The sequence below is a fragment of the Strix aluco genome, chromosome 8 (genome assembly GCF_031877795.1).
Source record: "Strix aluco isolate bStrAlu1 chromosome 8, bStrAlu1.hap1, whole genome shotgun sequence".
In the NCBI taxonomy this organism is placed as follows: Eukaryota; Metazoa; Chordata; class Aves; order Strigiformes; family Strigidae; genus Strix; species Strix aluco.
The window spans coordinates 32,113,409-32,137,004 of NC_133938.1; the positions used below are offsets into that span (position 1 = coordinate 32,113,409).

The 23,596-nt window shown below is 42.7% G+C and overlaps 2 protein-coding genes and 2 long non-coding RNA genes across 17 annotated transcripts in view; 2 read left to right on the forward strand and 2 right to left on the reverse strand.

Moving 5' to 3' along the window:
• Positions 1 to 924: 924 nt before the first annotated feature.
• Positions 925 to 6,721, reverse strand: CACYBP (calcyclin binding protein). The gene is made up of 6 exons (XM_074833057.1): positions 6,611 to 6,721; positions 5,918 to 6,110; positions 5,129 to 5,225; positions 4,425 to 4,524; positions 3,084 to 3,178; positions 925 to 1,244 (listed from the first exon to the last, which is right to left on the reverse strand). Exons 1-6 carry the CDS (start codon positions 6,629 to 6,631, stop codon positions 1,085 to 1,087), a joined length of 666 nt encoding a protein of 221 aa, XP_074689158.1. The 5' UTR covers positions 6,632 to 6,721; the 3' UTR covers positions 925 to 1,084.
• A 193-nt stretch (positions 6,722 to 6,914) lies between these two features.
• On the forward strand, positions 6,915 to 9,553 carry LOC141926726 (uncharacterized). The gene is made up of 3 exons (XR_012624185.1): positions 6,915 to 7,145; positions 8,028 to 8,549; positions 9,467 to 9,553. It is a non-coding gene; the product is annotated as an uncharacterized LOC141926726 (long non-coding RNA).
• RABGAP1L (RAB GTPase activating protein 1 like) overlaps positions 9,192 to 23,596 on the reverse strand; it is a 263,781-nt gene continuing 249,376 nt past the window's right edge. For 8 of the 11 annotated variants that reach the window (XM_074833042.1, XM_074833037.1, XM_074833038.1 and 5 more), the window contains 6 exons: positions 21,450 to 21,560; positions 18,901 to 19,005; positions 17,584 to 17,667; positions 17,023 to 17,094; positions 15,460 to 15,657; positions 13,490 to 15,109 (listed from right to left, as the gene is read on the reverse strand). In XM_074833042.1, the coding sequence (XP_074689143.1) occupies positions 14,954 to 15,109; positions 15,460 to 15,657; positions 17,023 to 17,094; positions 17,584 to 17,667; positions 18,901 to 19,005; positions 21,450 to 21,560 (726 nt within the window). In that variant the 3' untranslated portion in view covers positions 13,490 to 14,953. Of the gene's footprint in view, positions 15,110 to 15,459; positions 15,658 to 17,022; positions 17,095 to 17,583; positions 17,668 to 18,900; positions 19,006 to 21,449; positions 21,561 to 23,596 lie in introns of all 11 variants that reach the window. The other 3 variants (XM_074833049.1, XM_074833053.1, XM_074833054.1) reach the window with 1 other exon arrangement.
• Positions 12,339 to 22,239, forward strand: LOC141926727 (uncharacterized). Of its 4 annotated transcripts, none has more exons than XR_012624187.1 (7): positions 12,339 to 12,424; positions 14,800 to 14,913; positions 15,312 to 15,354; positions 17,210 to 17,816; positions 19,398 to 20,076; positions 20,193 to 20,381; positions 22,158 to 22,239. It is a non-coding gene; the product is annotated as an uncharacterized LOC141926727 (long non-coding RNA). The 4 variants fall into 4 exon arrangements; XR_012624188.1 differs by lacking the exon at positions 22,158 to 22,239 and adding an exon at positions 12,904 to 13,027 and having other exon boundaries at positions 12,356 to 12,424; positions 20,193 to 21,433; XR_012624186.1 differs by lacking the exon at positions 22,158 to 22,239 and having other exon boundaries at positions 20,193 to 21,433.

The window sequence follows — 23,596 nt, forward strand, 5'->3', positions numbered from 1 at the left end:
GGGTAAAAGCATAAATGAAATTGCACAACGGGGCAGAGTGCTATTCTGCCATGAACAAGGGTGAGCATGAACTGAAAATAAAAATGGCCTCGAGTTAAGTTACTCTTGCTATGCAAACTTTATATTAACAAGCAAACAAAGTGGATAAAGGACCTGTTAGAAACAACACCGTGCTAGTATTTATCTCCTGCTTGTAGTGCAGCACTTGGTCCAATGCTTTAAGAACAAGGTAGGAAGTCCTAGTCCAGACCATAATAAGGTTAATGGCTTCCTTAATTCATAAGGTAACATCAGACAAATCTGTCCTTGGGAGACACACGAGAAGGAAGCAGGAAGGAAACAACAAGCCTGCTGCTAAGCTCATGTTTGCCCTGTACCCTTCTTCAAAGCAGGGCAATAAAGGGGAAATGGCTGCCCTGTCCCCCCCACTAGCCGTGGGGCTGAGGGGCTGCAAGAAACAGGCCCAGTAAAACAGTTCTACCATGGAATGGAAGGCACACAGGCAGCAAACAGACAGCAGCCCCTCACCCCCAGTTGAGTCAAATTTTGGAGTATAAGCTATCTCAATCTACTTCATACTCTGTTAATACCACAGGATTAACACCATGTTTCTGCTCAGCTATCAGGTGCTTCAGATAGTGGTTCTACTTTCTTCAGCATTTCTCCCTTTGTGACAAGCTTTACAGTTCAACATCTAATCAAAAAACCACTCCCCATGTAGGGAACATGACATGAGCCCCAGCAACCAGGTGGTTACAGCTGTCACTTGCAACAGAAAGGCCTTGACCCATCCCGGTTTAGAATTCCTTTTCTTTTACATTCTGTTCTCCATTTCACAACACTCCACTCATCTGAGATGCTTTTTCAAGGAAGGGTAAGGATATACCTATGCTCCACTCTTCAGGAAATGGTGAACCACTTGACTGAAGGAAATGCTTTATAAGCTCTTTTATTTAAATATTTTCTCCAACCCAAAATGGAAAATGACTGTCTTTGCTTGGAAGAAGGTTGTGTAAACAATGATCTTTGCAGCACAGCGTGTCTCACATGGAAGATCAGTGTTAAGGCGGCCCTTAGAGTACTTTCAAATATCCATTGGTATGTCCCCTTTGGATTGTTTTTCTCTGCTTTCAACCCAGGCTTTGTTGATGGTGCGCTTCATTTCATCATCCCCTTCTGCGTACATCTTTTTTAAAAGGTTCATAAGCCCTTCACTAGGATCTGAGGTGTCGTAGGCAGCCTTCCTGCAAGATGGATACATATGAGAAGATCAGGTATAGCCAACAATCCCAGGCAAAAAAAATTAAATGCTAATATTTGTTTGAAACATCCTGGTAACATGATTTTGCTTTGGTGAAGTCTTTAGACCCTGGCAGTCTTCAGTCACACCTCAGGCAGCTTCCAAGTAGGGGCAATCCTAAAGAGTACCCTTAAACTAAGTGCAAGTTGAGTTGTATACCTAGAGCTGTCCCACTAAGGATGGCGGGAAGCATTCTGAAGGAAACATGACCCTGGAAGCATACCCAAAATTAATTTTAGGAAGCAGGAGTGGAACGTAACAGACACAAAGCGCCAACATCTGTCTGTGCTGTCATGTGACAAGTGAATAAAAATAGAAAAAACACCACACTGAGCTCTGTGAACACATTCACAACCCAAAAGACGTTTTCTGCTTCTCATTTTTCAGATTATCTCCAGAGGTTGACTGATTTTTTTAACACCTTGCATTTCAAAGCAATTTTCTCAATTTAAGCAGCCAGCTGACGAACAGTGCCACCCACATGGTAAGCACCTGGGTATGACACACCCCACAATACCAGATGATACATAATGCCTTCTCCAGCAAAACTGCCTCCCTCTAGCCTGTTTTCTAAAATCCTCTAAGTAGTTTCTAGAGCAGCTGCAGGCTAGCTGAAAAACATGCAGATCAAAAGAGATCAGCAGAGGGAGCAAGTTCCCCAAGCACAGAGCTAACAGCCAGTCTTGCAGACCGAGCTGTGATTCTGGAGAGACTCATTCGGCCACACTGTAAACCCTCAGCACTTTGAGTAAGGCGGCAATACTGGCCGTGGCAGGCTGGGCAGCACGCAGGACTTCACAAGATACAGGTTTAGCAAAACGACTCTGTCCCTCCTGCAACCTGCATTAGTGGTCAAATCACCTTCTCTTCATCTCCAGTGATGTCATTTGAGAGGGGAAGGTAGTTTTGCTCTAAATTCAGGTACGGTTAGTTAGGACTAATCAGTTTTAGCAAATCATCCTATAAATATACACAAAATGAGTAGTTGGCAGGCATAACTTTCTCAAAAGTGAGCGCTTCCATGCTTCAAGGTGGGTATACACATTCTCTTCTCGATAAGAACATGTGTGTGTATTGTAAAATAATAAAAAATTATTGTATGATATACTCCATTTTATATATATATATATGTCTCTTTTCCGCAGCTCTTTCCTGCTGTAGTTTACCACCTTTATATATCCAGTGCCTAAGCTGCTTGTAGGATGGCTCCCAAGCTCCTGAAGTCATACAAATTAGCTTGAGACTTCATGTAATGACCTAGGTAAGCAAAGACCTGTTTTGCCGAAAGGATGTTGGGATTTTTGTGCAGGCACCTCACACACAGGTGACAAAATAATAATTATTTCAACCAGCAGAGCTGCAGAGATTATCTATGTATTTCTATATAATATACACAATCTAAAAAAAAAGTCATTGTCACTAGAGCAGTTTTTGCAACCAATGTAGCCATCAAAATATAAGTGAATCTTTAATTGGCTGATTACCTGTAGCACTGTCCCTGCAGGTCTTATCCATCATACTTCCTATGATGCAGCCTTCAGCAGCAGCAATAAAACAGTACAAGAGTGGCAAACAGCTACTCAAAGCGTATCTCCTCCACTGCCAGTCCTACTAGTACCAAAAAAACCCCCAACCTAATGATTCTCTCAGGGGCTTGTCCCTCAGAGCAGCGACTCTGACAGTCTGGCTGCACAGGCAGCACAGATCTGCTCTCCTGGCAGTCCTAAGGTAGTGTGGAGAACAAGAAATGGGGAACAAGATGGAGCGTTGAAGAGACACTTACTCTTTCTCTTTGCTTTCTTTTTCCACTTGAGTGAGACATTCCCATTTTTCCTCCCTCTTCTTCCTACACATCACAAGGACCGTGTCTGTCTTTATCTGCATGGAAAACAGCAAGGCATGAATTTAGAATGCTTCATAAAGAGTCACTAGTCACAACCACAACAAGCAAGGTTAGCTTATAACAAACCTCTTTCTATACTCGCACATTTATAGCGGGTAGAAATTAGAGTATGTACTCAGCTTCGGGTACAAAGTATTAACCTCCTTGTAGACATTTAAATGGTATGATTAATATAATACTAGCAGAGAATTACAGTACTGATACAGAAAAACCACGCAGTGATTCTCAGGATGCTGAAGTACCCAGGACTGTCTGGTAAAGGATGCCTGTATTTACCAGACTTCTCCACAAATACCAAGTTCAGGTAGAGGCTCTCCCAATTTATTTCTCCAGGGATAAGAAACTAGTTTTAGGGCATTGCTTAATCTTGCAATACGTTTGCAAGTTACCAAGCAAGGCCTGTTTAGTTGCAACCCTGACCTAAATTTCGCAAAGAACTCCTGCGTGCCACAGCAGACAAGAGTCTGCTGGAGCTTTAGCTTATCAAGTACATGATCACTGCTTCCTTTTACACAGTGCTAGAAATCACCAGAGCACCACCCTCATTTATTTCAGTTGTTTTAATTTTACACTGTCCTAGTTTTAGGGCAATTTCAAATTGAACAATCATTTCTTCAGAGCTGATGTCACTAAGCACAGCCCACAACTGCACAGAAAACACACAAGGTATCTGACCCATCCCTAAGCCCAGAAAGGTGCTACAAATAGCGGAGTATGGACACTATTGCCAGTTGCAGTCAGTCATCAGCAGCAAAGTGTCACTAGTGTTCAATTCTGGAGCAACACACCCTCACAAAGGCAGAGCAGATTCCAGACTTTGGGTATTAAGCCTATTTAAGCTTCTCAAGATTTTGGTCTGCTGACAAGTCTCTCGGACTTGAAAATTGCAAAGAATTTCTCAGAGGTATTTAAAAGCACAAGGATGCAAATGGATGCTTAGTAGAATTCTTTGCTTAATTATTTCTGAAATCCTGTCAGAGCTATTAAAAAAAAGCATACAATATCCAGACATGATCTTTTGAAATAGAAGCCCATAGATTCCAGAGAATAATTTCACAGTTACAACAATTACAGATTACTAAGGATCATGTTGACAGTGACAAGGCTTTACAGACAGAAGGGACTGAAGGTTAGCACCGAGCCTCTTGAACTAGAGTCCGGCAACGAACATGGTACCTTGTGAGGGACCTAAATATCTCTTAACAGCCGAGGTGCACTGACCTTTCTAGAGCTGCCTTCCACAGAGATGGGTTTCAGCAGGTTGTTGAAGGTCATGGTGTAGTTCTTCCCGTTCAGATTCTTCACTAGCAGATCGAATGACCTGGAACCAGAAAGTAGGGGAAGAAGAGCACAAATAATTCCAATCATTGTAAGACTATTGTGCCTTGCCACCAAAAACAATGTCTGAAACCCCTCTGGCAGGTGTATTTCTTTGGAAAGCACATCAACTGGCTTGAATTACTTTCTCCCCAGGGCTTTCAAATCCTCAGTTCAATTTAATACTGAGGACATAAAAGGACCTGTCCAGACTTCACAACAAATCAAGATCTTCAGGGTTCGTTCTACCTCACTGGTCTCCTACAACCTTGGAAAGGCAGATTTGCTTAATGTACGCTTCAGTTCTGTCACCATCAAAAACCAGGGCTAACACTACATATCCTGTCAAGTGGGATCAGGTGCAATAAGCATTTGTAAAATGAAAATCCCCTGATACCCTCTAATGAGAGCTATACTTAGGGCTATGTGGCAAGTGCTACTAAAGGCTAGTATCACTCAAATTTAAAGGGAAAAAAAAAAAAAAAGAGGGACTGTGGGGGGGTAAGGGCTGATCCAGAACAGAACTCAACACAACACATTCCTGAATTTCAAATAGCGTTCTTCATCCATGCTGTTCCCTGTGGCGTGGTGCAACAAAATGAACTCACCTCTCTGTGAAATTCACCTGCACATTCTCAGCTGGAAGCTTCTGGACTCCATTTAAAGAGATGTAAATCTTAATAAACTTATCTGACTGATCCCAACCTGCAAGTGAAAAAAAAAGATTAAGTTCTAGCTTTCCTCCATAAACTTCCTGCATTCCATTCCAACTGCCCCCCACAAAGTCCCCCAGCAATGACCAGGATCTCTGCCTTATTGAAACAATCTTCAGAGGGGTAAGGGGAAGACATGAATTATTCAGGAACAATTTGAGAGCAAAAGGAGGTTTTTTTCACATGTTGCCCTGTTCCCTAATTCCTGCAGATTCTGAGAAAAACCCCCATATCAACTCAGGTGAAAGGGCAGCAACTCTGTGCAGGGGGAGCCAGAAGTAGCTGTCTGCTTTTGCTGCAGTTTCCTTGACCCACTTTTCCCCCTGCTCTCCGCATGGCAAGTATCTTGAGCAATTCCCTCTCCTTTCACCTACATGGTGAGCAGAGAAGCCACAGCTCACTCCTCCATTGCTGCTAAGTGCTAGGCAATGGAAAAATACTAGCTGGTACAGGAGGGATCATTAATGCATCCCACCAGTACTATCGCACAGAACTAATACACACTGTGGTTGGGATGGCTCAGTAAGCACGTAGCAGCTTTTAAAGTGGGGTCTCCAGTATGAAATAAACACTTAAGGCTTCTCTATAATGCTAAGTGGCAACTGCAACTCATATTAATGCTGCCCTGCCTTCTCCTCAGAGAGACGCTGGGCCTCTAGGAAGCGTTCAGAAAAGTAATCCTACCATAATTGTTTATTTTCACTGTGTATCCTCCCAGCAACGACTTGTCTTCCTCTGCCACATCTTTTGGCTTTGGTGGAGGCTGATTCTTGATTTCTAGCTCTAGCTTGTGTTTCTCAGTCATGAGGACATCACGAAGTCGCTTCCTCGTGGCTTTTGTAAGCAATTCTTTAACCTCTTCCAGATCTTTTTGTAACTGGTTCAAAAATAAGAGTCACACGTACATATTAGATACAGTTCTTTTTACTCAAGGTTCACACCTGAGCGCTTTCAGTCGTGACACTTTCAAATTTCCCAGCTGTAGCAGTGTCAGGTTTATCGGGTCAGTGGTTTCCTGTCCCTCTACGCCCCGTTAAACACGAAGCCATCCGCTCCTCACTCCCCGGCCGCCCGCGTTTTCACTTCTCGACCAGCGCATATTCCAAGGTTTCACCTTTCAATCAATTAAAAAAAACAACAGAGGGACAGAAGCGGGAGGCTTGCCCTCAGCAGGGCCTGGATGCCGCCGGAAGCGCACAACACCGCCTCAGGCGCAGACCCCCGCACCGCCCAGCGGCCGCCCAAGCCGCTGCCCGGCCCCGCGTCCCCCAGCACGGCCACGCCCCGGCCCCGAGCCCCGCTCCGCCCCGAGCCCCCCGGCCTCCGCCCCCGGTTCCAGCCAGGACCCGCGGCGGGGGGGCGGCGGGCCCGGCTCACCTCCTCGCGCGCTGCGGCCATGTCGCGTGCGGCGCCCCCCCGGCGGCGACGGCGGCAGCAGCAGCTCCCGCGGCCCCTCTGGAACCTTCCGGCCTCCCGCCCCGCCCACGCAGCGCGCGAGCGGAAGTGACGCGCCGCCGCCGCCAGCCCGCCACGCCCATTCCGCTGGGCGAGCGGAACCGCGGGGCAGTGGCCGAGGGGCGGGGCCACGGGTCTTCCCGCCTTCGCGAGGCCCTCAGGGGCGGCGCGCGGCCCGGCGGCCCATAGCGGGCGGTTCCCGCCGACCTGAGGGAGCGGCGGGCGGGCCCGGCCGGGTCTCCTGCGCCACCGCAATCGCTGCTCTTGTAGAGGAGACTTGGAATGGCTTTGCCGAGTACTGCGACCTCGGTTGTAGTTGTCCAACAAAAAGAAGTATAGCGCGGTGTTTCTCGCCAGCGTTAGTAAATCAGCGAACTGAACAACAGCAAAGAGCTTCTGTATCCCCACGTCACGGTCGGGCACTAAAATTTCCCAGAGGGGAAAGAAAAAAAAAAAGGCAATGGAAGAGTCAGGGTTTGCCTCTAGATGTCTTTTATAAACAACGGAACCCCAGGCAGGATACAGCCCTTCAGCATTTAAAAAATAGGTTTCTCTCAAAGAGGGTGCCAGTGAAAACACCTATTTTAACAAATTGAGGCATGCCAGCTCATTTGCTGATTTACGGGCTTGGGGTTTTTTTTTCTCTTCGAAAGTGAACATCCAGGAATTAATCTGTAAAGAAGGGTTTGTTTTGTACCAGGTATGGAGGGAAGATAAGATCGGATGAAGTTAAATTCATAGAAAACCTGAAGCCAAGGATTTATGTTCAAATCTGCATCCCACACAGCAGTTTTAACAGATGTCGTACTGAGGCGTTTATTACAACCTTCTAGTCCAGTGCTTCCAAGATGTGCAGCTGAGAAAGGGTTGGGAAAAATCTGCATAACTAACTCTGGTTATGTTTAATTTTCACAGGACTGGCCCTCAGCCTGTCCATCTTCAGGAATAGCATTTTAAGCTGGGCTAGCTGATTTTTATCCAGAAAATACAATATGGTCAACTGGAATTTTCTTTTGTGGCATGGTTATTTAATTGGTTAAGGGCAGTTGCTTATTCAGGAATTGTTTCCTTATGATCTTTCTCTTGAGCAGCCACTGAGACAAGAAAATTTCTGTTTTTTTCCTTAGCTACTAATCTTTGAGTTTCTCCACTCTCAGTTGTGGTCTTATATTAGGAAGTACTCAATGTTTTAGAATTTAAATTGGTATTGCTTTATAATTTAATGTCTGCCTAAAGGAGAAAATGCTTTCATCAAACATAAATGCATTTGTAAGTGAGCCTGTAATTTGCTTTTTTTCTTGAGATATTTTTAAAGCCAGTGTTTGTTTCCTTAAATCAGGAACGTTTTGGCGCCCGTGGCACTTCCACTTGAGTGGCAGCTTTCACGTGGAAGAGCTGTCACTCTTGTAATGTAAAAACAAGTTCCACACAGCTCTCCTTTGCATAAAGCTGCAGTAGCACCTGGATGCTGCCTCCTCCCCTGGCTGGAAACAGAAGAGAGCCTGGCAAAGCCAGGTTTTCTTCTTCTGCGCATCCTTACAAGGAGCCAAGTGGCAGGCCTTCTCCCGGGGGAGAAGAATCAGAAGAGGTCCTGCAGCAGGAGGGGGAAAAGGAGCTATGTTAGCATTAGGAGGAGTACTGAAACTCGGCTGAAGGACCCTGGTCTAGTCAGTCCGGCAGACAAAATACAGCGCAGAGCGCTCTTCAGTGCTCATCAGCTCTAGAGACGGAGAGGAAAGCATCTGAGAGGGTTCTGAAAGGGTGCGGCCTCTATCTAGCACACAGCTGCCACTCCTCCTGCTTGTGTCTGCAGGCATTGATAGCAACTGATGACAAACTGTGTTTGGATAGTCATGTGGAGGTAAATCAATACAAAATGTTATGTCTGGTAAATTTAATCCTCAGCTTTTCTACCTCATTGCCTTTATATCTTCTCCTGAAGTGCTGTGTGCTTTCCCAGTTATCTGGGAGCAATGGCTGTTCATCTCAACTAATAAAAAAGAAATCCTAGAGCAATTGCTTACATGGAAAAGTGGTTTTATAAAGCATTTGAATCCTTTTGACTGCTCTATCCTGTTCTTGCTGAGCCATGCTTCTCTGTTACGAGTCAGTTTTCAGTTTCTTGCCGTTTCCTTCTTCTCCCTACATCTCTCTTCCTTCAGGCGTGCTGCCTCACGGCTCACTTGCGTATTTCTCTTGTGTACGGCAGGGAAGCATGAAGTCCTTAACAACAACTCCTGTTCCTATTCTTATACATCAACAACCTTTAAGAAAAACATATTTACCAGCACGTTCTCTGTGCTGGAAACCTCAGGCTAGCATTTGGAGCAGAGGACCAGGGTGACCCGTTGGCTCTCCAGCACCACACCTGTCTGTCAGACCTGTGCAGAACAGGTTACCCCTTGAGAACGAGGACATTGTCCTAGCAAACAGGTTGGAATTAGCTATGTAGCATGTGCATTTCTTAACTAAACGGCTTATGAAATTAAGCACCTTATTCCCATTTTGTTTGCATTTCCATTTATTTTACAAGGCATCGTTCACACAATGATAACAAGGTACTGATCCAAACAATTCTGTAACAATTAAAAAAGTAAACATTTGTTGTGACCATGTACATTGAATTGCACTTTTAATAACAAGCATTACACTTATATTTCCATATTATACTTTATATAATACGTGGATTTGTTACACGAGTACTGGCAGTACTGAATTGTTCTCAGTTAAAAGTCTGATACCGCTACGACACTCTTTTTTTTTTTCCTAACTCTCTAGGATTTGTCAACTTGAGACACCCCCACATAACAACTGCAACTCCAAACCTGGAAAACTGCATTGCAACGGAGCCAGAGCTTTGAAGCTGCTCTTTGTTCAATGTGCTGGAGTGAATCCACCTTGAATGGCAGGCACCGAGGGATCTGGATCATGCTCGGTTAGACCCTTTTCTGTAGTCATGTGCCATCTTTTCCCAGTTCAGGGAAGCCAGAGAATCTTCTTTCATGGGAAAGCAACAGTTCCCAAAGCTCGGGAGAGCTCCTGGCACAGCTTTTGAAGGTGGTGTCAGCAGCAGTGCAAACCCAGGGATTACTGGAGGGAGGGAATTGGGATCTGGAGAAAAATCTGAGAACATCTGCTCTTGCTTGCATTGGTAGTACCATCCATGTATTATATAAAATACAAAAATAAGAGAAACTGAAAGGAAATTAGTACAGCCCAGGATTCTGGTGGTATCAAATCACAAATGAAATTTATGACACCAAATCCTTTTGATGTATTTATCCCCTTGTGATTCAGTTTCCTATATATTATTCTATATATAAGATATAGTTTTCCAAAGATACATATATATTCCTTTACAGGTTAAATAAAAGCAAGTCCCACTGAATAAGAAAATAAGAGGAAGTAATGTCCTAATTCTCTACCCATATCTTTTTTTCTTTTTCAGGTAAAAATAGCATGAAATACATTCAGTAGCAAAGCAGTTGGAATCCAGGAGAAATGGAGAGCCCTGTACTCCTGGAGGATTAACCTGTACGTGTTAAGTCACAATCCTGAAATAAATTATGTAGGCTTCTGACTTGGGAAAGATAGGGTCTTGATCAATGCTGAGTATTATTTATCCAGTTGCAAATTCTTTGAATTTCCCCAAACCCACCTGTGGATTAGCTCACTTTTAAAGGCTGCTGTGATGTATACCTAGCCTAACCAGAAAGGTCCAAACTCGAGTGCTTCACTGTGTCTCCCCTTAGTAGTATTACTTGGAAGGAGGTAATGGGACAGCTCCCAGTAGGATATTAGCATAAGAGACGGGAAAAATAACTGAGATCAAGCCTTTGCGTCTGCACGAACAACGTGATGCCTGGCACTGGGCGTTCTCGCCGCCCTGGGTGTGCTCAGCATTACAGGCCCAGTGCAGCCAGCGGTCTGCAGGGCGTCAGCCACGACAGTCCCTCGGTCTTGAGAGGAAAATCTCTGCCCTGATCTTCACATTCCCACAGTAACACGTACTAAGGTTTTCTCTCAAGCAGTTGGAAGAAAACCAACGTTGTAAGATAAGAGTGTTTCTGTTTTCAATGCCAAAGGTATTTAGGCTTATTGGATTATGCAGAAGTATGCCAAATATCCCTGAGTCTAACAGTAAATCAAAATAAGAGGTATAGTTCTCCCACACATGCAAGTAGTTTCATGGATTTCACTGCAACTACTTAATAGAAGGAAGGGAACAGCCCTACCTTTATCCTGTGGAGAAAGCATGACATGTAGCTTCCAAGTTTTGATACTTCAGTGCCAGTAAATTCAGATTTTTAGTTACTCCCAAATCGCCACATTCAGTCAGTGAGTGACATCGTGACTCTGAAGTCAACAGAATACTTCATGCTTTGTCACGGGGCTGAATTCTTGCTGTTCTTGACCATCTCCCTCTCCCCATGTAAATGGCTGGGTTTGAGTTGTTTTTAACACAATGCCACCGTTGAAAGCGTCTATCTTAAAAGAAATTTCAAGGGCCAGCCGAGAGAAGTCCTTTAAAATGTCTAACAAGGAAAAAAAAATTGCTTACCTACCTAAGCAATGCAACTTAGCTGTAGCAAATGCTGTAGTAATTAACAGGCAGGACAAGGATGTGTTTGTCAGCCAGCAGTACTGATTACATGGCTGACTACCTTTCCTGAGACTGGTTTTACTAAACATTAATGCACATGGACCTCAGGGATTTTTCAGTTTCTTGGATTAACACCACACATTATATTTTCTATTTTATTATTTTTAATGCTCTCTGGGTACATTTAGAATTTGTTAAACTAAGTGAAGTCCTATTACTTTAGAATATTAAGTTTGATTCACAAAGATAATACGAGACTAGTTCACAGATGTACCATGTAACTAAATCAGCCTTGCTTCATTTATCCTGTAAAGTGTTACAGCCAAAGTAAAAACAACTTCTTTTTAAAGTGAAAGAAAGTACTTTTTATTTTTTTCCCCATAGTGGGCATCTCAGGAACAGATTAGCATCCAACAAGATAAAACACGTGTACTAAAAATATTCTTTGGAGACTTGTCCCCAATCAAAGTAAAGGCTTTATTTCAGAATTGTGCATTCTCAATAAAATTAAAAAATAAGATTTAGTTCCACATATAGATTTATAAAATTCAAATTACTTTTAATAAGTTTGATGTGGATGTATAGTTTAATACTGACTCAGGAAAAAAATATTAATCACTCCAGACTTAGAAGCTACGTTAACTGTTCCAGTGCCACATAAAAATAACAGTTTCAGTGAGACTTTGATGCTGTTTCCTGCTGAAAAGCTAAACGACAAGCCAGCTATCCCTCAGAGATCAGTTGGGCTGGGATACGTGTGCACTTGGCTCTGTCACCCACTCCTAAAAGGGCTAATTAAAACCCAGATTGGTTTTCTCACAGGAAGCTGTTTCCCAATAGCATGTGTAGTCAGCAGGTAGAATTTTAGCTTGCCTGGTTTAATCCTGCAGTCTTGCTCTTTCGCTTGTTTCTGAATATAACTATGCTTGTCAAGACCGTGCCATAGAGCTATTTTCTTATTCTTTCAGTAGTCTTGAGAAGACACAGTTTCCACGTAAATACTATCTTCCAAATGCCACTGCTACAAAGGCTACCTTGGACCTACAGATGGAGGGTGAAAGTTGTTCACTGCCTTTCTGTCATTGCCAAGAGCGATAATGCAGCCATTGCCTTCTGAAACTTTCCTTGCTGATGTAAGCCAGCTTCCATCCTACAAAGTTTTGAAATCGTCATGGCTACCAGGTAGCAAACATGTTTTTGTCACAGAAACTCAACTTCTAAAGTCAGAGAGCTGCTACACTGAGAAAGGTGATGTTGTGTCAAAGCTAGTTCCATGAAATGTGGTGAGCCTATTTAACAGTTCTTTTTTGATGAACTGGGGAAGTCCCGCTCCCACGATCTGCTTGCACTCATTGGACCCTCTGAGATGATTTAAACTCATTAACTTGGCAAAAGACTAACCGGGGGGGAAAATCCACCCACGTCTTTTTTGTTGTTTTTAATCATCTCCAGTAAGTGCCAAAACAAGGACAAAGGACATGGCTGTACAACGGGGAGTTGGAGTGGTGAGATCTTTGAGCAGCAGTGAGCTGTTATGTTAACTCAGCTGCTCAGGGAATCACAGTCTTAACCTTTTTCTTTTTTTAATTATTACTGCATTTTTCCAATCAAGGTTTTAAATCCACTTCCAAGTATGGTTTAAGATGAATGAAATGAGAAATTTGGACACTTGTCAAACCATCAGCATCACTCATCGGCACAGTACTCTCAAATGTAACAATCAGATGTTTTACCAGGTATTTTTAAATGTCACTTCAAATTTACCGAGTGGAAATTTAAATTTACTGTGAAGTGGAACTGGTAAGTGAATGACTAATGCTAGGTTTAGATAGTCAAGAGAATGGAAACTTTTATGCAAATATTATTAGCAAGAAAGTGACCAGGGAAAAAGATCTTTGTTAATATTTGCAAAAGAAATTCCTTCTGCTTTTTCCCCCATTTTTTCTCACTGTATTAATATTTCCAGATAATCACTGCTCTTGCAGGTACATTTTAAAATATGAAAATTTTTTAACCCCTTACTCTTAGAAGAGAGAATTTCATTGCAGGATAGTTGTGTCAGGACAGTGATTATATTTTGATCTCTACTTCAAAGAGCTGACTGCCTTTCAGAATCATTCCTTTGGCACAGGTAACATTAAATCTGTACTACCCTGTTTAAAATAATTCACAATTATGCTTGACAACAGAGCAGAAGATGGGTATCATTAAATTTTATTGTACAAAACTGACAAGATATGGCATTCCTTAGAATTAAAAAAAAAAAAATCAAAACAGAACTAATGTCCCTGGAACAATTTTGTAAATGGAACAATTAATACACAACCTTTAGTCCAATGATATTTACCTGCAAGACCATCTTTAGACATGACAGATAGAATTAAAAAAATATTCCATCAGTTCAAGCAATAGTTTAATTTTCCATGAAATAAGTATTTCTATAAACACTTTATGTTCAGTCAAAACAAATTCTTTTGAATTTTCTTACCTTAAGAGATATAAAACAACCAGACAGGTTTGGGAATCATCAGAGAAGTCTACCCCGCCGGGAAAGTCTTGGGTTTGTATGCCACTTGAAAATGTTTGTTTTTATAAAAATAAGTAATACCAACGTAGCATTTCCTAACCAAATACTTCTAGCAAACGGATCTTGCTTCTGTGATGTTTTATTCATCAGTGCAGCACAAGCCTTTTGCGTTTTTTATTTTTTCATTTCTGTGTCAAATTCTGAATTGGAACATAGACCCAGGGAAAGGTTTTAATTCCTTTTATTCATAAAACCTGCCCTTTATTGCACAGGATTTACAAAAGGTCAAAACTATGCAAGGTCTTCACTCTGCTTCTCAGCAAAAACATCAAATAAATGGTGAACAGTTCTCCCTTTATCCCAGTGGAAGAAATTATTTCTTGGAATTCTTAGTATAAACATGAAATAAAAAAGGGAACTAGATAACTTTATGTTAAATTCCAGTTCAGCTGTAAAGAGCCTTTAAACAACAGTGCTATAAAGAACTGCACTACTTGCATTTCTGAATTAAAAACAATCAAAACTAAGAAATTATCAGGGAAGCTCATAAACGATTGTGCCAAGAGAGCACATGACTATCTCTGCTATGGCCTAAGCTTTACAAAAAGTGCTTCTCTGCAGGACGCAGTCACTGCGATAAACTTCTGAGATGGTCCCAGGGCGTAAGTTATCCTAGACACCCGCACACACACTAGTACTTACTACACTGTGCTTTCTACGAAGAGATTATGCTTCAGTACTTTACATTTTCCATTCTCTCTCTTCCTCCAGAAGAAGAAAAAACCTTCTATGCAAGATAAAAATAACTTTGAGTAATTAGTCATGTATTAAAGACCTAGTTTTGAAGTATTTATTTAACATCTAGTCATATAAAATAAAGTGTAAAAGTATGAAGGTATCAGAACGTGGCTTTCAGCAAGGCAGTTTGGGAAGTAAGAATTCAACATAAAACAGGAATTATTTTTTTTCCCCTTTGGAAAGGGTCACATCAGAATGAATGAAAAACACCGAAGAATTTCACTTCAAGCCTGCACTCCTGCCTTTTGTCCTTTCCCCAAGAGGAGAGAGCCCTGGAAGGATCCTCCAGGGTTTCAGGTGTGTTGTTCTTTGTGCTCTTGTGCGGGGCTGGCTGGAACTATGTACTGCCCTCTCTGGGTGGCAGGGGCGGCTGAGGCTGCTGCGCCGGCTGCGTGCCTGCGGCCGTTTTGATAGAGTTCAGGGTTTTGCTAAACCAAGAGTTTTTGGCAGCTTGGATTTCGTTCATAAGGGCTCCTCTCTGGTGCTCCAGCTCCTACGAAAGCAGAATAGTCAGAATTGATGAAAAACCCGTTAATTAACCAAAAAGCATCCTCAAACTCAGTTCCTGCAATCCAGCACTTTCCTTGCAACCTCCCAGGCACTGGGGAGAGAAGACACACTGACACTGCAGAAACAGCAGAAGATATTTAGATGTACAAACAAAAACCTCTCTTCTTTTCTTTTTTTTTTTAAAGACAGAAAATCGTTCTGGAGGTTCACAGATATACAGCAGTACAGGCATACGCTCTCTTTTGGAACAATTTTTTGCACGATTCAGAATTATTTTGGACTGAGCACAGCGAGGTTACAGAGACTGCCCTGCTGCACTTGGCTTCCACATACCTGAATTTTGCACTTGGCTTCCACAAGCTGCAGTTTGGTCTGTGCAAGTTCCAGCTCCATCTCTCTCAGCTGCTTCTTCAGTGCATCCTTCTCATCATCTGTTTCTATGCCTTTATTCTCCGTGCTTACAGCAGGCAGCTTCAGTGCCCCCTCCTTACTGAAAATCTCACTGCAGTGTTTGCAGGCCATCACTTTACCCTGAAATACCCAGAAAGCTCATTCTTAATCCATGTTACAGGAGTTGCTGTGCTTCCTGAAGAGCCATTTTTATGTTAAACTGCCTCTTGGTCAGTAATCTCCAACTATCTAGTACCGCAGTTTTCATATCTGACATGAAAAGAATTTGAAAGGTTCAGGAACAATTTCCAGGGGACATTAACCAGTATAAAAATTCCTAACATCTACTTAGCATGCTCTAAGCACAGAGACTCAAGCCGTCTTGCTAACAAAGCTCTGTAATATTTTGCAGTCTTCATGCCAGCACAATTCAGAAGAGTAAATTACACTCTAGGGACTTTTTGTCTTCCATAAAAGCACTCGATTGAATTAATACAGATTGTGATATTTTAAAGAATGCCAGGTAGCTCTTCCCTATTTCCAGCAGCAAGCGAGCAGCCTGTGCTCACTGCAGGGGCCAATGCTGTCCTGTTGGTGCCTGTTTAGCGTCACAGGGGTCGGCCCTTTTTGCCAGCGACGCCTGACACACAGCTGTAAGGTTCTTGTGCTACCTGGAGGGGTGAACTCACTGCTGAAGCTGTAGCACAGCTGGCCTGGCTCGCACTAACTAGAATGGGATATTGAGCTATTTCAGCAGATTATATGAACATCAATCCTAGAATTATATGTTTTATCAATACCATAAAAAAGTCACTAAGAAGCAACAAATCGGGTTCAGCTTGAGCACTACAAGCTTCTAGTGGCGGAAACAACTAGAACCTATAGCAGAAGGAAAACAATTCTGCCTACACAGTAGTGACAAAGCAGAGGGATGGAATTATTACCTCATCAGGAAACGTTTACCCCTAGTGCAGAGGTTCCTGGTAAGGGGGGTTAGAGAAGGGAGAGGAACAGCTAGGGTCATTCTGGGGATGGCCAAGCTGTGCCAAGTACTTAAACTCCTTAAATTACGGAAACCCAAATACAGACACTGTGCAATTCAGCCAGTTCCGACCCCTCCACTGTGCACACTGGAGAAGCAACACATTTTCTCTTCTAGAGACACCTTTTTTTTTTTCCCCCATTTAATTAAAACATCGAACTAAATACCCATGTCTCTACATTTTTTGCCAAAAGGAGACATTTTGATGGGAAAAAGAAAAGCCAAGTACTGTATGCACTTCAGTTTGAGAGTTCCACTCTGTCCGATATAAGATAAAGGACCACAAAAGGAAATAAACCCTTTCCTTGTTTACATCTGATGAAAAATGCACGTGGGGCTGTCAGTGCAGCTGGGTGGGCACGGCTGTTCTTGCATTAAACTTCAATTCACATTTTGTGCTGTATCCCTGGCATTTGGCAATACTTGTGTTAGAAACATCCTGTATGCTGAAGCGTCATTCTCACCTTCACAACTTCCAGCTCATCTTTACTGGCCGCTTGTTGTTTTTCCAGCCTGGTGCTCAGCTGGGAGCAAATCTGGAGCAGAAAAAGCAGTCTCTTTAGCTAAAGTTTACTATACTAAAGTATAACCTGTGCTTTTTAACAATGATTTTTGTGAAAGCCAAATTTTCTTACATTCTGCTTCACTCAGGTATATGCATTCCCCCTGAACAAATCCACTGCTGCTGATAATGAGACTGAAAAAAATGGCAGGATTCAATACTGAACATGGAGCCCGGAACATTTTATGGATTAATTGGTTCATAATGTTTATACTGCATTATGTCGCAGAGTAAAGCAGCCTAAGGTACTAAAATTAGCTGAAAGACAAGTTATTCCTGATTCCCTAAATTAGGAGACTGTTAGGAAAACCACAGAAAGATTTATGACAAATTACGATGCTCGCTCTCTGAAAGCCTAAAATGTAGTGTATCTTATTTAAAGGATGAGATCTGCAACTCTGAACATTCAGCTCTCAGAACAGGTTGAAAGAAGAAATATGAGAAAGCGTCTCTAGAGCAGTACCTGTTTATACTCTGCAATAATGGCTGTGGTTTTCTTGATCTCAGATTCTGCCTTCTCTAGCTGCTTCCTGAAGACTTCCTTCAGCTAGGAATTGAAGGAGAGAAGTTACACAGCACGCTGAAAGAAGTTCTCAGAACGCGTCATCATATTGTTCTCTCAAAGTCTCACTGTGTTTACAACAGTTGTACAGCTTCTTCTTACCAATTCCAGTTCTTCAGACAAGTGTCTGATTAGTGAGTGTACAAATACTTATTATATTCAGTTATAACCAAAAAGTCTATGCTGTGATACAGCATATCCCTGCTTAGAGAATTCTCCTGCAGGGTAATTCTTGTTCTCTGCATTAAATGGTGGTACAGCATGGTTCACAGAACACAAAACAAGAGCATTACTATTCAGTGGGTTTTACTGATTTTAGTTTGTTTTTTCTGCACACTGCCACAGCAGGTTTGGGCAGAGGGACGATTTGTTTGTTTGGGGATGAACAGGAAGAAGAATCTCTTGGCATTATCACTCTGATCTCCCTAACAGGAGAAAAAAACCTGTTTTGGTCTGTGGCACTGCGTTAAAATACAGCTAACTCATTCTTCCACCATGCAGAACCACTAAATTTTGAGAGCGCTTGCAGTAGGAAAAAGGCCTCCACTGCCTTATTTACAGCAAACAGAGAACTCGGCAACCTCCATTTTAGAGAAACACAAAGAATTACCATTTGATTGTTGTAGTCACTGGTGTCAAATAGCAAATATAAAAACCAGGGTATCATTTCTGAAACGTACTTGCGTGTGTGTCAGTTTTCAGCACATTAGATACCTAGGATTAAAAAACTAACACTGCACGTTTTGAAAACAGGTATGAGGCCAGGTCTAGTCACCTAAAATTTTCCCAACCCTCAACTCTGTTCTGCTGTCAGTTGTAGCTTTGGACAGGAACGTTCTCAGCTTTATTTGTGAACCAGCAGCTGAATCCAGGATGGCCTCCTGGGAGGCAACAACTCCTCCAGCTCCTTGTTTAGATAATGAAAAGGTCTGATCATGTCTCCTTAGTTGCAATTGCTCACCACCAGTGAAAATGATTATTACAATACTGGGAAGAGGATAAGGTATGGAAAACCGAACACTCAGAGCTCAAGTACAGGAAAACACTAAAAAAACATACTTTAAAAAAAAAAACATTTACCCCGGCAGTGTAAATTTTCAATCGGGACTGCATTTTAAAGACAAAATCCTTTCCACAACTGCAACACATTCATGCTTTTCTGCATATTGTTTTGCTTGCATTTCCTTGCTAAATGGGAAAAGCTGGAGAATGCCTTACCTGAGCAGTTTCCTCTTCCTGCTTCCGTTTCTCTTCCTCAGTCTCCACTAGCTTCTGTTTGGTCAGGAGAAGTTCCTTGTTCAAAACATCCGCTTTGTCTTCAGCCTAGAATTAGAAATGCTGGTGTAAACCAGATGTTATCTGTGACAGTACAAATGTACTGGTATATACATCTCAGAAATACTGCAGATTCAGGTTCTAGCATTGCCTTTTCCTGCCCTCTGATGGCTCACCTAACCTATTTTCTATAGGAAATTCCCTTTTCAAGTAGCTCTTTTCTAAGTTATTTCATTGTGTTTCAACAACTGTGCAAAAGGACCCTTTTGCCAAATGTCTACCTATGCCCAGATGGCAAGTAAGCATAGATACTATGTCCTAATACAAACAATGATGTATAGAATATTTTGTTGGGAACAACATTAATCTAAGCGAGGGCAGCATGATTTAGCTCCTGTGTAACTTCAGATAACTTATTCCATTTTTGTGTCTGTAAGCAGGGAAACCAGGTATTGTGGAAAATGTGAGGCTCCTGCACTGTACCTTACAAAGTGTCCAGGCAAAGAGAAGTATAAAAGAGACAAACAAGACCACCAGCTAAAATGGTTTGTTTATCAGTGCAAGTGAGTATTACCTGGAGAAACCTGACACTGTATGTGTACTGGAGAATCTGAATGTTCTCCCTTCTTTGAAGGGCTGAGCTTATGGTGAAATATCCTGGGAATGCTTTGTTTTTGGGAGCACTGTGCTCACCGATCACCAGGAGAGAAATGTGTTTCTCCCCATGTGGCTGTATCCTGTTGACCTCCCCAGCTGGGAGATACACACTGCATCCCACCACTCCTGTTCCGTAACTAGGTGCTAGAACTGGCAAGGGTTGTGGTCAAATAATACTTAGTTTGCTGAAAATACAAAAATGGCATTGTAAACAGCAATGTAAACAAGTACAGAACTTGTCTCTGAGTTGCAGTTTGGTTTTCTACCACTGCTAGTGGTATCAGTTTATCTATCTGCCACAGTGATAATTATTAATGAGGGTGATTAGTGGTGATTGTGGGCAGCAGAAGCAGCTCCACCAGGGCCAAGACTGAAGAGACGGACTGAGGATTCCTGCACTGCTTAGCGTGTATACGGCTGTATGGGAGAAAGGAAAACAAGCTGTGAAAGAATGGAAAGTTGGTAAGATTGACACCTTAGAACAAAAGAACTCGGGGATTACAACGCTATTTTTGACCTGTTTAAGATATGCTTTGAAGGAACTACAAATCTTTCCTCCTTTCACATGTTTGTTGCAGGTTCTCCAAGCACCTGCAGTGGTGTACGGTACCAGCCCTCCTTGCAGACAAGGAGTGCAGTAGCACAAAGCTTTTCTTTCCGTGCCAGTGAACTGAGGCGGGGTGTGGGAAAACTTCATGGAGCCACTCTTGTCTACAGAAAGACTGCTAAAATAAAATGCAGGAGAGCAAGGAGCGGCACTGGCAAAGGTATGTGCCTGGCAGCCCTGTCAGGACACTTGAGACAAAACAAGCATGGGCAGCAGCAGACATAACGCTGCTTTCTGTACAGCTATTCCCGGGGAAGACAGAGCACACTGCTTTTGGCCTTCCCATGAGATTGCCCACTCCACCACACAAAGCACATCTCCGCCGGCGTCTGCTCACCAAGGTGGCTCAGATCTTTAGAATCACATGGATCCAAATCAGCAGAGCCTAACTGTCAAGGATCTGCCTAGACAGAAATACGAATTGCACAACTGTGGTCAATGATGTTTACAGTTCTGAGGTTAGCTAAAGAAAGACAAATAGCTATGGGAAGTCAAACTGAGAGGCTCTTGCAGGAGAAGATTTTGCATTATAAAAGGCACTACAGCCCTCACCGAGAAAGGGACTGATCACGAGGTGCGGTGGAGTATGGCCCTCCTGGGTTTAGTACCTTCATAAAAGCTGTTACGGCCTTTATCAATACTACATAAAACACTCCAGAAAGAGGAGGGTTGAATGTGTAGTCCTCTGACAGTCGTCTCTGAGATAAAAGGGCTCTGAATGCTGCTGCCCTCCACATTCCAGTCTTCACAGGAAACAAATGCAGTTATCAAAGGACACCCAGGAGCCCTTCTAATTTTTGGTGCCATGCCACTTCATTATCTCTGAATTTTGTTGGCCGTACTAAAACCGCTGTGAAAAACAGATCCACGTAAGGTGGCAGACATTCTGCAAGGCAACTTCCCTTGAAATTAGTCTTCCGAGGTGTAGGTGATTCCTTTTTCAGGTAAATGCTCATTCTGTGTATCTGCCTAAAGGTTATGGCTTACATTTTCTAAACCAATCCACAACAGAGAAGGTGCAGTTGGCAAGACACCACTGTGAACGTCTGCAGTTGCACACATGTGGCAATTCAGCTGTCTGACTGCAACTAGGAGCGAGGTTGTCAGGAAAATAAAGGCACAAATAATTATACTTTTAATGTTGTGTTCATGCTTCTTGAGCGCAAAGCAGGGCTCCTGACACTGGTGTTGCCAAGCCCGAGCTGGGACCCATCTCTGTTAGCATTACCTGGTCCAGGTCATTCCGTAAGGCAATTTTGCTCGTTACAAGCTCGTGGGCGAGGTCATCGTTCTCCTGCTCCAGCCGCATGCTTGCTTCTTGGAGCCTGCGGTTCTCCCTCTGCAGAAAGAAAGGAACAACGAGAAAAGGAAGTTAATCCTTATCAATATTAAAGAGCAATAAGCGAGTATATTGTGTGTGTAAAACACCGAGAAGGCAAGAGTGCACATTAAGACAGGACTGCTGCTCTGGGAAACAACAGTGAATTAAGCCAGCAGTGCAAATGCAGCGATTCCACTGACATCCCAATGGTAATGTTTGTGTGGCGCAAGTGACACACTGATTGTAGGGTTTCTCTGTCAAAAGTAAACACAGTTCTCTCCACAAAAGCACTTGGCTTCTGCTTGCTCATCATCAAAAGAAATTAGGCAGATAAAATCCCACCCAGCGGCAGTGAACAGGGACCAATTAAGAGATACTCCTAATAATGCTTCCAGTCGAAAGTAGAAAGCTGTCCTGCTACATTTTACGAAATTTTGTCTGCAGGAATCCATAAAAACAGTCCATTTTGTAGATGATGCAGTGTCAACTTCCCACCTTCTGCAGGACCAGTAAAGAGCATTTAGCAGGGAACTCCCTACAGCTCGTATAATCTGCGTCTCCATTTGTGCACTTTCTCCGTAACTCGCACCAGTGACAGCCGTGCACGTTTTACAGGATACCTGCCGAGGAAAAGTGCCAGATGGAGAGGGGCCCTCGCTCCCTGAGCACTGGCCTGGAACTGCTCAGCGGGCAGGGCATGGCCACGCAGAACTTGGGGACTGCAGGCCCTGGTCCTCACTGCACTGCGCTCCCTACCCGCTCCACACAGGCAGAAACGACTACGCAGAGACTAACTAGAGAAGGTAAGGACACAGGAGAGGGATGAGCAGTAATAATTAATGTTTTTTAAAAAACAGTCTCAGTGACTTTCTTCTAGGGCTGAGAAACAGAATCATATTCAAAAGATGTTTGTGGGTCAGTGAACTTCCAGGGGTCCACATCAAATACACATCTTCACCTTCGGAAGAACACAGCCAGGTGGGACAGGTAGAGGTGCCCTCCTCAAACGGATCTTAAGACAGCAAAAAACGTGCTGGCCTTCAGTCACAGAATGACCGCGTATCTTTCGTACCAAAAGAGACTGCAAAGGGAATCTGTGCGCAGTGGAAACTCAAGGAAAAATACCAAGTTCGTATGGAAACTCATAGGTGGAGGAACAATAACCTACGTGCTGAGATTTCGGAAATGACCTGTGCTCACTTGAAAGGTAGGTTATGTTCTCCAAGAAAAAACAGTAAAAGTGAATATATATCTCAGCACTTAAGACAGCAAAACATTTCCAAGAGTTGTTCGGTGAACGCCTTCCTACAAAATGTCATTTCTTTGCACATTATTCACCTGTCTTCACTTCCTCCTGCTCACCAGCTATGCTCAGATATTTTTTCGTTTCCAAACTTATCACCATGAAACTGCAATTTTTTTTTTTTCTGTTGCAAGATTTTGCATGCTTGTCTTAAACAAAAAAGGAAAACTACAGCTCTAAGAGGATGCTAAAAAAGGTCTCTTCTGTGTGGGAGCTTCCTCTGTGGCAGGAAGCAGAACCTCTGCAGATACTCTCTCCTTAATGTGACCCTATTGTGCAATTACACTATGCACTGCCCTGTACAGGAAAGTAAGTTTGTTTCCTTTCCAAAAGATCGTACTTTAAATAACTTGTTTTGTTACAGAAACTGTAAGTAAAATACTTTTGTTTTAACACAGTTAAAATAATCACTGCTAAAAGATGCATAACTTTGGGGATCTTTTTTACTTTAATTTCACTGTATTCTTTTGAGACTAGGAATTTTTAAAAGTAAAATTATTCTGTAAGGATAATATATACTTTCAAGTGTAAAACCAAATTGCAGTCTTTAGTAATAATACCAATAAAGGCTCCAATGTGTCTTTATATTTTATTCAGACCATCTTAGAAATGGTGATGTTTATAGACACAGCCCAGCAAGCAGTTGTCAGAAAGTGACTTGAGTTCATCTAAAACTGGGACCAGATCAGGATGGCATTGCTGCCAGGTGCTGCAGCACCGATACCTTCTCATAGGGATGTTGCTTAGAGGG

Bases quoted from the DNA above. Each gene is read 5' to 3' on its own strand.
- CACYBP (XM_074833057.1), bottom strand. From the start codon at position 6,631: ATGGCCGCAGCGCGCGAGGAG. The intron at 4,525-5,128 runs GTGAGTTCATTT...TTCTGGTTCCAG, and splicing joins CAGGTGAATTTCACAGAGAG to GTCATTCGATCTGCTAGTGA. The intron at 1,245-3,083 runs GTAAGTGTCTCT...TCCATCTTGCAG, and splicing joins AAAGAAAGCAAAGAGAAAGA to GAAGGCTGCCTACGACACCT.